Raw genomic sequence first — 12,048 nt, forward strand, 5'->3', positions numbered from 1 at the left:
AGGGGTTGGGATTTGGTTAATGATTAGTAAGCTCAAAGTTGCTTTCTTTTGCTCTATTTTATAGCATGATTAGTAAGTTCAAAGTTGCTTTCTTTTGCTCTATTTTATAGCATGATTAGTAAGTTTAGATTTACTTTCCTTTGCTTTGTTTTACAACATGCTTTGCTTTCCTTTGCTTTGTTTTATAACATGCTTAGAGAGTTCAGATCTACTTCCCTTATGTTATTTTTATATAGCATGCTTGGTTAGTTGTAATCCTACACTTGTTAGATATATCTACAGGATTCTAATAAGCTCTAATCAAGGAGTATGAGAAGTATGAGTAAAGAAAAGACTAGAGTTTAGTTAAAAAGAAATAACTAGTAAATTAAAGTAAGAGGCTAGTACCCAACTTCTAAGGTTGTCGTTAAATAAATCCAGGTGACCAATTCCAAGATCTTGGCCCTGGTAAGACCAAGGTCTTTACCTCATAGGACTAGAGGCTCGCTACCTCAGTCACTATTAGAGAGCGCGTAAAACAAAGATGGTACTAAGCCTGGGCCCAAAGAAGAAAAGAAAAGAGTAAAAGAAGAAGAAAGTAAAAGAGAAATTAAAAGATTAATTTCTGGTATAAAGATATAAGAAAATGAAACAAGTATTATGCTTAGAAACAATAGAAGTTAGTTTCTTTAATTCTGAGCCTACAGTAGTAGTTTCATTATTTTCCTATCAGTTAGTGAGCATGTTTAGTATTCAGTTTTATTTCTGTATACCATGAGTACATGCAGCTTTGCTTTTAGCATTTCAGTTTTAGTATTGTTGCATTCTTTTTATGCACTTCGACTTTTTGTGAGATAGATTAGTACTTACTAAGTGTTTCGCTTATAGTTTTATTTTTTCTCCTACTGCAGATAAAGGAAAATCTAAGATATGAAAGGGAGGCGACAGGGTGGTGGTGGTGATGAAGGTGTGTGATGACTGGACTATGGAGAGATCCAGAGTTTGCTAGCAAACCTTCAGGACCTATCTGTTTAGATTTTATGTTTTGGTTCTCTTCTTAAATACTATTATGAAGTTTTATGAGATTGTGATTGAGTTTGATTCGTATTTGTAGCTTATCATGTCCTACTCTTGGAGTTATGTTTAGTTCTTATTGCTAAACTAGTTTTTGTTGATTATAGTGTGATTTTATTACTACGTGGTTGTGAAAAGTGTGTTCCAGCCGCCTGTGGCTGTGTATATATTGTTTGTATTATGGATTTGGTCACCGGTACAGGGGAGACTCTGTCGAAATTTTTCGGTAGGAATTCCTCTGGGGCCGTGATAAATCTAAGTGTTGCTAATATTAGCATAAGTGACACTAGTAAGTAGAGTAGTAGTTAGGTAACGGTCGCCCTTAGAGAGTAGTAGTAAGAAGGGTGGTCGTTACAAGGGGCCTTTATATAGCTCCTAAAAGTCTATCCTGAGGGTCCAAGGCGCCTCCAACAAGGTTCAAGGCGCCTCCAGCTCGGTCAGTAGATAAAACTTTATCCGCAGCGCAAACGATCATTTTGACCACTCTGAGGCGCTTCAAACCAGATTGAAGGCGCCTCCAATGCTGTTTGAGGCGCCTCCAAGGTGGAGGCGCCTCCAACACTGGTTTAAGGCGCCTTGAGCTTTGTTTTCAACCCACTTTCTCCTTTGCCTTGACTTCCGACGCTCCGATCTTTTGGGTGATTATGGCCAACCGGAATAGGGCTCACCCGAACCCAATTCCTGACCTTCTCCTCGAGTAGTCTTCCTCTCCGATTTAACGTCCCTCGAACGCCGTGCTCGTTCTTCTCACCCACCGGTGTACTCTTCCGCAGCTCTCTCATCCTTCGAACGCACTGAGCCCGTTGGCTCCCTTCCCGCGTCGTTCTTCTCGCTAGCTGCATTTTCCGCTCGACTTCCTGTGCTCCTAAGCTCCTGCACACTCAGACACAGGGATTAAATGTAAAGCAGGACCTAACCAACTTGGTTGATCACATCAAAACACCACGGGGTCCAACAAACTCCACATGAGGATCAAAGACATCCTCAACAAACTGCACCTTATTGGTCACGAACCTTAAAACTAGGACGTTATAAGGTAGTTTAAATTTGTTTCCCCGAAATGCATTATGAGCATCAATAGTAGATGCTTATATTCGAGGAACTTGAATAAACAAAAATTAGGTGAACTATTCTATCAACTAGAGTTGCATGAATAGACTAACTCCCAAAAGACCAAGAAAGGTATACTATTTCTTACAAGTTCTACAAATTAGATAATGAACGTGGTAAGGAGAATCTAAGTCTGACTCAAGCTCGGATTCAGAAGAGAATTTGGTGAACATGGTAAGGAGAATGTTCACCAAAAAGAACTTCAGCACAAAGGACCTTCAAAAGATGATCAAGCCAAACATCAGTAAGTCAAGCATCACCTACTTCGAATACAACAAAAAAGGCCAATACAAGCATGAGTGTCTGAACCTCAAGGAAGATAAACCCAAGAACCTCAAGAAAAAGAAAGAACTCAAGGCGACTTGGGACGAGTCATCTTCGAATGAAACATATAACAATCAACTAAAGCACAACAACTATCTAGCACTGATGGCAACCGGACCAGAATTGGAAAGCGAATCCGAACAAGACGAAGAGTCAGAATACAAGTTGACCCATGAGTTTGCACTCATTTCCGAAGGTTCCACCAAGGTAAACTCTATTCTAAGCTCTAGGTTTTTCAAAATTATTTCATGTCTACATAAGAAATTATCTACTACTGCAAGTCAAATAGATACACTTAGTAAAGAAAATAAGGAGCTAAAAGAACAACTTGAGTCAAATCCTAAACCAAGTCAGCTTGAAAATTCAATTCAAAATACTAAACTTGTAGAAGAAAATGTTGCTCCTCGGGTGATCGGCAAAAGAGGAGTGAATTGCCTGAAATTATATTTTTAAAAAATAATCTCTTGCTTTTGCTTAGCAAGGATGCACAATTAAATTAAGAAATTAAAGACAATTGACATTAATGAAAATAGTAACAACTTAAAAAGAATAAGTAAGAAGGTCAAAATGTGCTTGGTTATAAACCTAGGTGGTTGTTAATCCAAGGTAGATGAAAGCACTAGAAAAATCTCATTTGTTGAAGGCTGAGAAGCCTCTTAAACTCTTTAAAAGCATAGAAATAAACTAGGAATTGGATACTGAAATTGTTGTTAAATTCTTAGGTCTAGGGGTCTTTTTATAGCTCCTGAAAAATATTATCAATAGCTTGAAGGCGTCTTCAAGGTGGTCTAAGGTGCCTTTAATAGGATAGGTTTTATCCGCCAAAGATAAAACTTTATCTTCAGATAATGACTATTTAAGGCGCCTTCTATAGGCTATGGAAGGCACCTTCCACAAGGTAGATCAGCCTCCAACTGATCTTCTTTGCATGGGTGATGCTCTGGTTATCCGAAGTTGAGCTAACCCGAACCCAACTCTAACCTTCTCCTCGAGCGGGCTTCCTCCTCGACTTCTCGTCCCTTAAACATCGCACACGTCCTTCTCGTCCATTAGTATACTCTTCCATAGCTCCTCGTCCCTCGGATGCACTAAGCCCGTTGATAACTCATTTATTTGGGCTCATTTCTTAGTTGATATGGGGACTTTTTAGCTAATTTTATTTGCTACTTGACACAATTTAGATTGTTTGTAAATTGAGAATTGTTTGGAGATAAGTTTCATTTCATTTCTTAAATCATGATATATTCCTCACCATTTGAATTCGGTCTTGTAGGATATAGGAATTGATACATGATTCAAGTGAAGCCTAATCAACTCAAGAGGAGTTCAACCAAGTGGAGAAGGTTCACATTTTATTTGACTCCAACCAAATTCATTAAGCCAACCCATTGCTCTTGAACTAAGTTCAACCCTTACACCAAATCCCTAAATTCTCCCTAAACCAGATCAGGAATTACCCTAATTCCGGTTCAATTGGACCAAGGTATAAAGTCCAGAAAACTCGCGGATGAACAATGGCTGCGCCTACTGTTCATCATGCCAAAAATTTCTGCGTCTGTGTTTTTCTCTTCATCGCAGCCCCTATCCTTCTTCCTCTTTTGATCTCAAGCTACAAGATCATGGCAGAAGCTTAAGGAGACGACCGGACAACACTCTTGCAGCTGGAATCTCGCCGGAGAGATCTCAACGGCGAGGTCGACGCGAATCTGAGTTTTATCACAGAATCTGCCGATTTTGCTGGAAACGGTGAAGAAAGCAAAGTCGGCACTCCATCCTTCATCGACAACCATTGGAGGGGTTCTCTGGAGGTTTCCATTAGCATTTCCAATCGTCTACAGCCCCGTAATTCATCTCAGAACTCAGATTTGCAGATTCCAGACAACCTGCGATTTCAGCTCGATTTGAATCTGCTTCCGGCATCAAAGAGGGTTTCTTTAGTGGAGTTCGCAAGGTTCAAATTGAGCCTAAGTTCAGAAGTTTCTTCATTCTTCTCCTCTAATTTCTGGAAGCGCAGATTGCAATTACAATCTCTTGTGTGACGACAAGAGGGTGTGGTTTGAGGATTGATACGGATTCAATGTGGATAGTTTAATTCCATGTTATTTCTTACTTAGTTTGAGCAAGTTCTTTATTTCTACACTTTTATTCAAGTAATTTCTATTCTTGAAAACCTTGTTAGTGTGTTTCTACCTCCTAAAATTTTGATTCTGCAACTGTAAGTTCTACAATTAATTTGTTCCTACAATTTAGATTCTGCAAATTTTGTCCTACAAAATTAGGTGTAAATTCTGAAATTTGGATCTGCATTTGATTCAGAAAATTCCGTTTAAGAAAATTGCAATCCTTAGTGTTTTGTCCTGTTTTCAATCTTGCTGTTGGTTTCTGAAATTTTCTGCAAATTCAAATTAATTTGTGTTGATCTTTAGGCTTAGTTAATTTTCTAATTACTTTAGTGTAAGTTTCTACCTTGTTAAGAAATTTAGCTTTCTTGTTGAATTTAAATTCTGCTTTAGATTAGATTTAGATAATTTTCTTCTCTTTTATTGGTTTGCATTTTAATTTTAATCTAGGATTTAGTTCAAAACACCACAACCCCACTTTTAAGAAGAAAACCCAAAAAAAAAACCCAAGAAGAGATTTGGGTCTAAATTAAGCACTCACTTACTGGTTTCCTTGAGAAAATCGACTTGGCCCCTATGCTATGTCAATTCTTTGAGTAGTTGAGGGTTTTCAAATATTGTGTTAATTTGATAAGACCATTCATGACACGTAGAGTATTTTAGGCTTACCAAATTTTGGCACCGTTGCCGGGGAACCAAAAACTAGTATTATTTGTTTGATTTTAGATTATGCAGAGTGTTATCTCTTCTTCATTTTCATTGTCTTGATTTTATTGCCTATCTATTTGTTTCTACTTGTTGATTGTGGTTTATGACCAGGTCTTCACGTGATAAATTGCTTGAGCTTGATCCAGAGATAGAGAGGACTTTTAGAGCCTTGAGAATTCAAGAGAGAACACCAGCAATTTTTGAAAGTAATTTTCAAGTTTTGGATACTTCGATGGCAGAGAACAACAGAACTATGAAGGAACTTGCTGCTCCTGATACGGCTTACAAGTATTCTTTCATTACTTATCCAAACTTGTCAGTGGATTTCGAGCTCAGATCAGGTTTAATTCATTTGCTTCCTAAGTTTCAAGGCTTATCAGGGGAAGATCCTAACAGACATTTGCATGAGTTCCATGTGGTTTGCTCTACCATGAAACCACAAGGCATTTCAGAGGAGGATATCAAGTTGAGAGCCTTCCCATTTTCATTGTCAGGATCAGCAAAGGAATGGTTGTACTATCTTCCAGCGGGATTCATTACGAGTTGGATTGACATAAAGAGGGCATTTTTAGAGAAATACTTCCCCGCTTCTAGAGCCATAACTATAAGGAAGAACATATGTGGTATTCAACAAGTTGTGGGAGAAACTCTTTATGATTACTGGGAGAGGTTCAAGAAATTGTGTTCAAGTTGTCCTCAACATCAAATTAGTGACCAGTTACTTGTTCAATATTTTTATGAGGGTTTGTTACCTATGGATAGGAGCATGATTGATGCTACAGCTGAAGGTGCTTTGGTTAACAAAACTCCAAAACAAGCAAGGGAGCTCATTGCAAATATGGCAGAAAATTCTCAACAATTTGGGAGTAGGGTACTTACTACTAGAGGAGTTAGTGAAGTTCAAATGGTATCAAATGAGCAAAAGGAGATCAAGAGTTCATTGTTGGAGTTGACATCTTTAGTCAAACAAATGGCGTTGAATAGTGCTAGCCAAGTTTCATCTTTTCCAGTTCAAACGATGAGAGTTTGTCGCATTTGTTCGAGTCAAGAGCACACTTCGGAATTATGTCCAAATCTCCATCAAGATGAATCAATGGAGGCTATATCAAGACCACAATTTCAGCAAAGATATGATCCAAATTCTTCCACCTACAATCCGGGTTGGAAGGATCATCCAAATTTGAAGTACGGGAATTCCTTCTACCAACAACCACCTCAAAATCAGAATGTGCAGAATTTTCAGCAATTTCAGCAATCCAACGCTCCAAATCAGTTTCAATATCAGCAATTTCAGCCACTTGCTGTTCCAAACCAATTCCAGCATCAAAATCAGCAATTTCAGCATCCTAATCAGTTCCAACAGCAATCATATGCCTCTTTCCATCCACAAAATCAGCAACCAAATTTTCAACAGCAAATTCAAAATTTCCAGCAACCTGCACAAAATTTCTAGCCAATACAGAATTTCCAACAATCTACTCAGAATTGGCAGCAACCAAATTCTTCTTTTTCTTCTCAACTAAGGTCTTATTCAAATCAAAGTGGTAATAACAATTCAAATGCAGCAAGTACACAGCAGCAGCAAAAGATGGAGGATATGTGCAGTAGATTTTGCAACAACAGCACTTAGTTTTACAGCAGCAGCAACATCAACAGAGGACTGATTCTGCTTTGCAAAACATTGATAGACAAATTGGCCAATTAGCAAGCAACATAAATCAGATGCAAGCCCAAGGATCAAGTCAATTGCCTTCACAAACAACTCCAAATCCTAAGGGAAATGTTAGTGCATTGACTCTTTGAAGTGGTAAGACAACTTCAGAATTAGTGCGGAATGTTCCAGGTCGATCAAATCTGGTTTCATCAGGTTCAATTCCAGCTTCAACAAATGTTGTGCAACCTCCAGATTTTGTTCAAGATACTGCAAACTAGTTTCGGAATTTTCCAGCATCTTCAGCCCAAACAGATTCTACATTACCTGGAAATGTCGATGTTGTTCAACCGGATTCTGCATAGCAAATATTATCAGATTCTACTCAATTTGATGGCTCAGGAAAAGTAGCAACAACAGCTCAGGATTTGGACAGTAATTCACAACAGCAAGGTGCCGATATTCACATCCCTTTGCCTTTTCCTCAAAGAAAAGTTCAGTAAAGAAAGAACGTAGAGGAAGAGAAAGCTAGAGAATTTCAAGACCTTGTGAATTTATTCAGCAAAGTGGAGGTGAATGTGCCTTTGTTGACAATGATTAAGCAAATTCCGAAATATGCTAAATTTCTCAAGGATCTATGTGTTCACAAAAAGAAATTGAAGGGGAATGAATTGATAAGCATGGGGAAGAATGTTTCAGCCCTTATTCAGCCAGTTCCTAAAAAATGTGAAAATCCTGGAGTGTTCACTGTGCCTTGTGAGATTGAAAGTTGTGTTTTCGAAGATGCCATGTTGGATTTAGGAGCATCAATCAATGTGATGCCAAAATCAGTCTTTCAGACACTTGGAATTGGTCCTCTACAGCAGACCGGAGTTGTTATTCAGCTAGCTGACCGTAGCCAAGTTCATCCAGCCGGAGTGATTGAAGATGTGTTGGTGAAGGTGAGAGAGCTTATTTTTCCTACAGATTTCTACATTCTGGATATGGAGGGAGATTTACTTACGAATAGATCTCCACTCATTCTTGGTAGGCCATTTCTGAAGACTGCAAGAACGAAGATTGATGTGCACGCTGGAACACTATCCATGGAGTTTGCAGATACAGTGGTTCAGTTTAGTTTATTTGATGCTATGAAGCCGCCGTCAGAGGACCACTCTATTCTTAGCATTGACATAGCAGATGAGTTGATTAGCATGGATTTGACTTTTGGCCTTGAGTCTCGGCTAGATATTTCTGAGGGTGAGGAGTGCCTATATGATTCTAAGGTTTCTACTGAAAGTGATGGTAATGTGGGAGTAGTTGATGTGGAGCTCGTTGGTAGTTCAAGTTCATTGGAAGGTGAATGTGTAAGTGTAGGGGATTGCACAGAGGAAGCAATACCCCAAGAATCACATATTTTGATTGAAGTGTCACCTGAATCAGGAAAAGGTGAATGTGTAAGTGTAGGGGATTGCACAGAGGAAGCAATACCTCAAGAATCACTACAGTCAGTTATTGATGCACAGCAGCCAGAGTTGAAGCCCCTTCCTGAACACCTTAAGTATGCAATTTTTGGAGAAGGACAGCAGCTACCCGTTATTATAGCTCAGAATTTAGAGCCAGAGCAAGAACAGAGATTATTGGGAATTTTGAGACAGCATAAGAAAGCTATTGGGTGGACACTTGCTGATATTCCTGGTATTAGTCCTTCGATTTGTATGCATCGGATTTATTTAGAGGAGGATGTGAAACCAGTGAGGCAACCACAGAGAAGACTTAACCCATTGATACTCGACGTTGTAAAGAAAGAGGTGACTCGACTTTTACAGGCTGGTACTATTTATCCGATTTCTGACAGCAAATGGGTAAGTCCAATTCATATGGTTCTCAAGAAGTCAGGCATTACAGTGGTAGCTAATGAGGACAATGAGTTGGTGCCTACCAGAATTCAGAATTCATGGAGAGTTTGTGTAGACTATAGGAAACTGAATCAAGCAAGCAGAAAGGACCACTACCCATTGCCTTTTATTGATCAGATGTTGGAGAGATTGGCAAGGAAGTCCCATTATTGTTTCCTAGATGGATACACAGGTTATTTTCAGATTTGCATCGCTCCTGAGGATCAAGAGAAGACCACCTTCACTTGCCCCTTTGGTACATTCGCTTACAGACGTATGCCTTTCGGACTTTGCAACGCACCAGGGACCTTCCAGCCATGTATGGTAAGCATTTTTGGTGAGTTATTAGAGCATTGCATGGAGGTTTTTATGGATGACTTTTCGATTTACGGTTCATCTTTCGATGCATGTTTGGAAAATTTATCTCGAGTTTTGAATCGTTACATTGAGACAGATTTGATTTTAAATTTTGAAAAATGTCATTTCATGGTTGAGCATGGCATTGTTTTGGGACATGTCATTTCTAGGGAAGGTATTAAAGTAGATCCTGCTAAGATTAATGTTATATCTTCTTTATCTCACCCCGCATGCGTGCGGGAGGTTCGAGCTTTTTTTGGTCATGCAGGTTTCTATAGGAGATTCATACGTGATTTCAGTAAAATTGCCCTTCCCTTGACTCAACTACTGCAAAAGGATGTGACTTTTCATTTTGATCAAAAGTGCAGAGAGTCTTTTGAGAAACTGAAAGAAGCCCTTGTTACAGCACCCATTATTAGCCCACCAGACTGGAGCCTTCATTTTGAGTTGATGTGTGATGCTTCAAATTATGCAGTGGGAGCTGTACTTGCACAGAGAGTGGATGGAGCACCACACATTATTTGTTATGCTTCAAAGACTTTGGATGTTGCACAAGCAAACTATACCACAATAGAAAAAGAGCTTCTTTCTATTGTGTTTGCTTTGAATAAATTCAGATCATATTTATTGTGTTCTCATGTGATTGTATTTTATGATCATGCAGCTCTGAAATACCTCCTCAAGAAGTCCGATGTGAAACCTAGGTTGATCAGATGGATGCTTCTGCTTCAAGAATTTGACGTGGAGATACGCGATAGGAGTGGAAGGGAGAACCTAGTGGCAGATCACCTGAGCAAGATCGAGGGAGAAATTGACCGCACGGATATTGCTGATGAGTTTCTAGTGGAGCACCTCCTACAGCTACACGGTGAGACTCCATGGTATGCGGATCTGGTTAATTTTCTAGTAGCACGTGTTTATCCCGCACAATTTTCAAAAGCTCAAAAAGATAAATTAAAAAGTGATTCAAAATTCTATGTGTGGGATGATCCTTACTTGTGGAAGTTTTGTAGTGATTAGATCATTAGGAGGTGCATTCCTGATTATGAGTTTCATTCTGTACTTACTTTTTGCCATTCATTAGCATGTGGTGGGCATTTTGGACCCCAAAGAACTGCTAGGAAAGCGTTAGAGTGTGGATTATATTGGTCCACCCTATTTCATGATGCATATGTTTTTTATAAATCATGTAATAGGTGTCAGCGAATTGGAAACATAGGCCCTAGGAATGAAATGCCCCAACAAACTATGTTGTTTTGTGAAATCTTTGATGTTTGGGGAATTGATTTTATGGGTCCATTTCTTGTCTCTTATGGATTTTTATACATTTTATTGGCAGTTGATTATGTTTCTAAATGGGTGGAGACCATTCCCATCAGGACTGATGATTCTTCAGTGGTTGTTAGTTTTGTCAGGTCACACATCTTTTGCAGGTTTGGAGTACCCAGGGCGATCATCAGCGATCAAGGGTCTCACTTTTGTAACAGACACATGAAAGCTTTGCTGAGCAAATATGGGGTTGTGCACAAGATTTCTACTCCCTACCACCCTCAGACAAATGGGCAAGCTGAAGTGTCTAATAGGGAAGTTAAATCAATTCTTGAAAAGACTGTGGGACCAGATAGGAAGGACTGGAGCAAGAGACTTGATGATGCATTATGGGCTTATAGAACTGCTTTCAAGACCCCTATAGGAATGTCTCCATTCAGAATTGTGTACGGAAAAGCTTGCCATCTACTAGTGGAGATTGAGCATAAGGCATATTGGGCAGTTAAAGCATGCAACTTCGATACCAGCACTTCTGGAGAGGAAAGTAAATTGCAACTTCAAGAACTTGAGGAGATTAGACTAGAAGCCTATGAGAATTCACGGATTTACAAGGAAAAGACTAAGAACTTTCATGGCAAGCACATTGTGGTAAAAGAATTCAAAATTGGTGATAAAGTACTTTTGTACAAGTCACGCCTGAAATTGATTAAGGGTAAGTTGAGATCCAGATGGGAGGGACCTTTTTGTGTTACTAATATTTTTCCCTATGGTGTGATTGAGATACAGGAAGTTGTTACTGGTCAAACATTCAAAGTGAATGGTCACCGACTCAAGAAATTTCATGAGGGAGTGAATGTGCTAGAGGTGGAAAGATTGGACCATATTGATGCCATTTACCCAACTTGAAGGGGAGTGTGTTCCATCTTACCTTTTACTTGTCATTTGTAGATATCATTTCCTTTACCTTGTTGCTAGAATAACTCCTTAGTTTTATGCTTTTGATGATGTTGATTTCAGTTTTTGAAAATAAATCCTTCATTGTAGATATCATCTTTTTATGCTTGGTCATTTTCATTTCATTTCCGCAAAGAAGTTTTAGGTTTAGGAATAAATTGTACCCCCTTTACACTTCTTGATATCATGTTAGAGATTTTAAAAGCAAGTTAAATTTGAGTGGTAAGTTTTGGGACTTTGTTGCTTGAATGGATTCTAGGATTACATGAGGTTAATACTTAGTGATGGATTCTCGATTGATCAAGTGAAATGATAACTTTTGCTTACCTAGTGAGGTTTGAGCCTAATTCTGTGATGCACTTGTGGTTTTGGTCACTCTAGAACTTGCTTTAAGTCTTTTAAGAGCCACTTGACTAGAGATTGAGTCATCTTTATGAAGGTTATTCAATTTTCACATTTCCGACAAATTGTCTTTGCTACTTTTCTTTGCATGAATCATCATATCTTTTATCTATCCTAATGTTTTATTTCTTTGGATGTGGTAACTTGGGATGTTATGTGATGATTTTATTTTGGCCGGGATGGACAAAAGAATAAGTGTAGGGGAAGTGTTAAGTGTTGGTGT

At 38.8% G+C, this 12,048-nt stretch overlaps 1 protein-coding gene across 2 annotated transcripts; it reads left to right on the forward strand.

Annotated features, from left to right (window-relative positions):
* Positions 1-3,992: 3,992 nt before the first annotated feature.
* Positions 3,993-6,773, forward strand: LOC122052571 (RNA polymerase II degradation factor 1-like). Of its 2 annotated transcripts, none has more exons than XM_042614154.1 (2): positions 3,993-4,566; positions 5,427-6,773. In XM_042614154.1, coding segments are annotated over exons 1-2 (1,344 nt in total). In that variant the 5' UTR covers positions 3,993-4,564; the 3' UTR covers positions 6,769-6,773. The 2 variants fall into 2 exon arrangements, with proteins under 2 accessions (XP_042470088.1, XP_042470089.1); XM_042614155.1 differs by having other exon boundaries at positions 3,993-4,438.
* Positions 6,774-12,048: the final 5,275 nt, after the last annotated feature.

Source organism: Zingiber officinale, chromosome 3A (genome assembly GCF_018446385.1).
Source record: "Zingiber officinale cultivar Zhangliang chromosome 3A, Zo_v1.1, whole genome shotgun sequence".
NCBI lineage: Eukaryota > Viridiplantae > Streptophyta > Magnoliopsida > Zingiberales > Zingiberaceae > Zingiber > Zingiber officinale.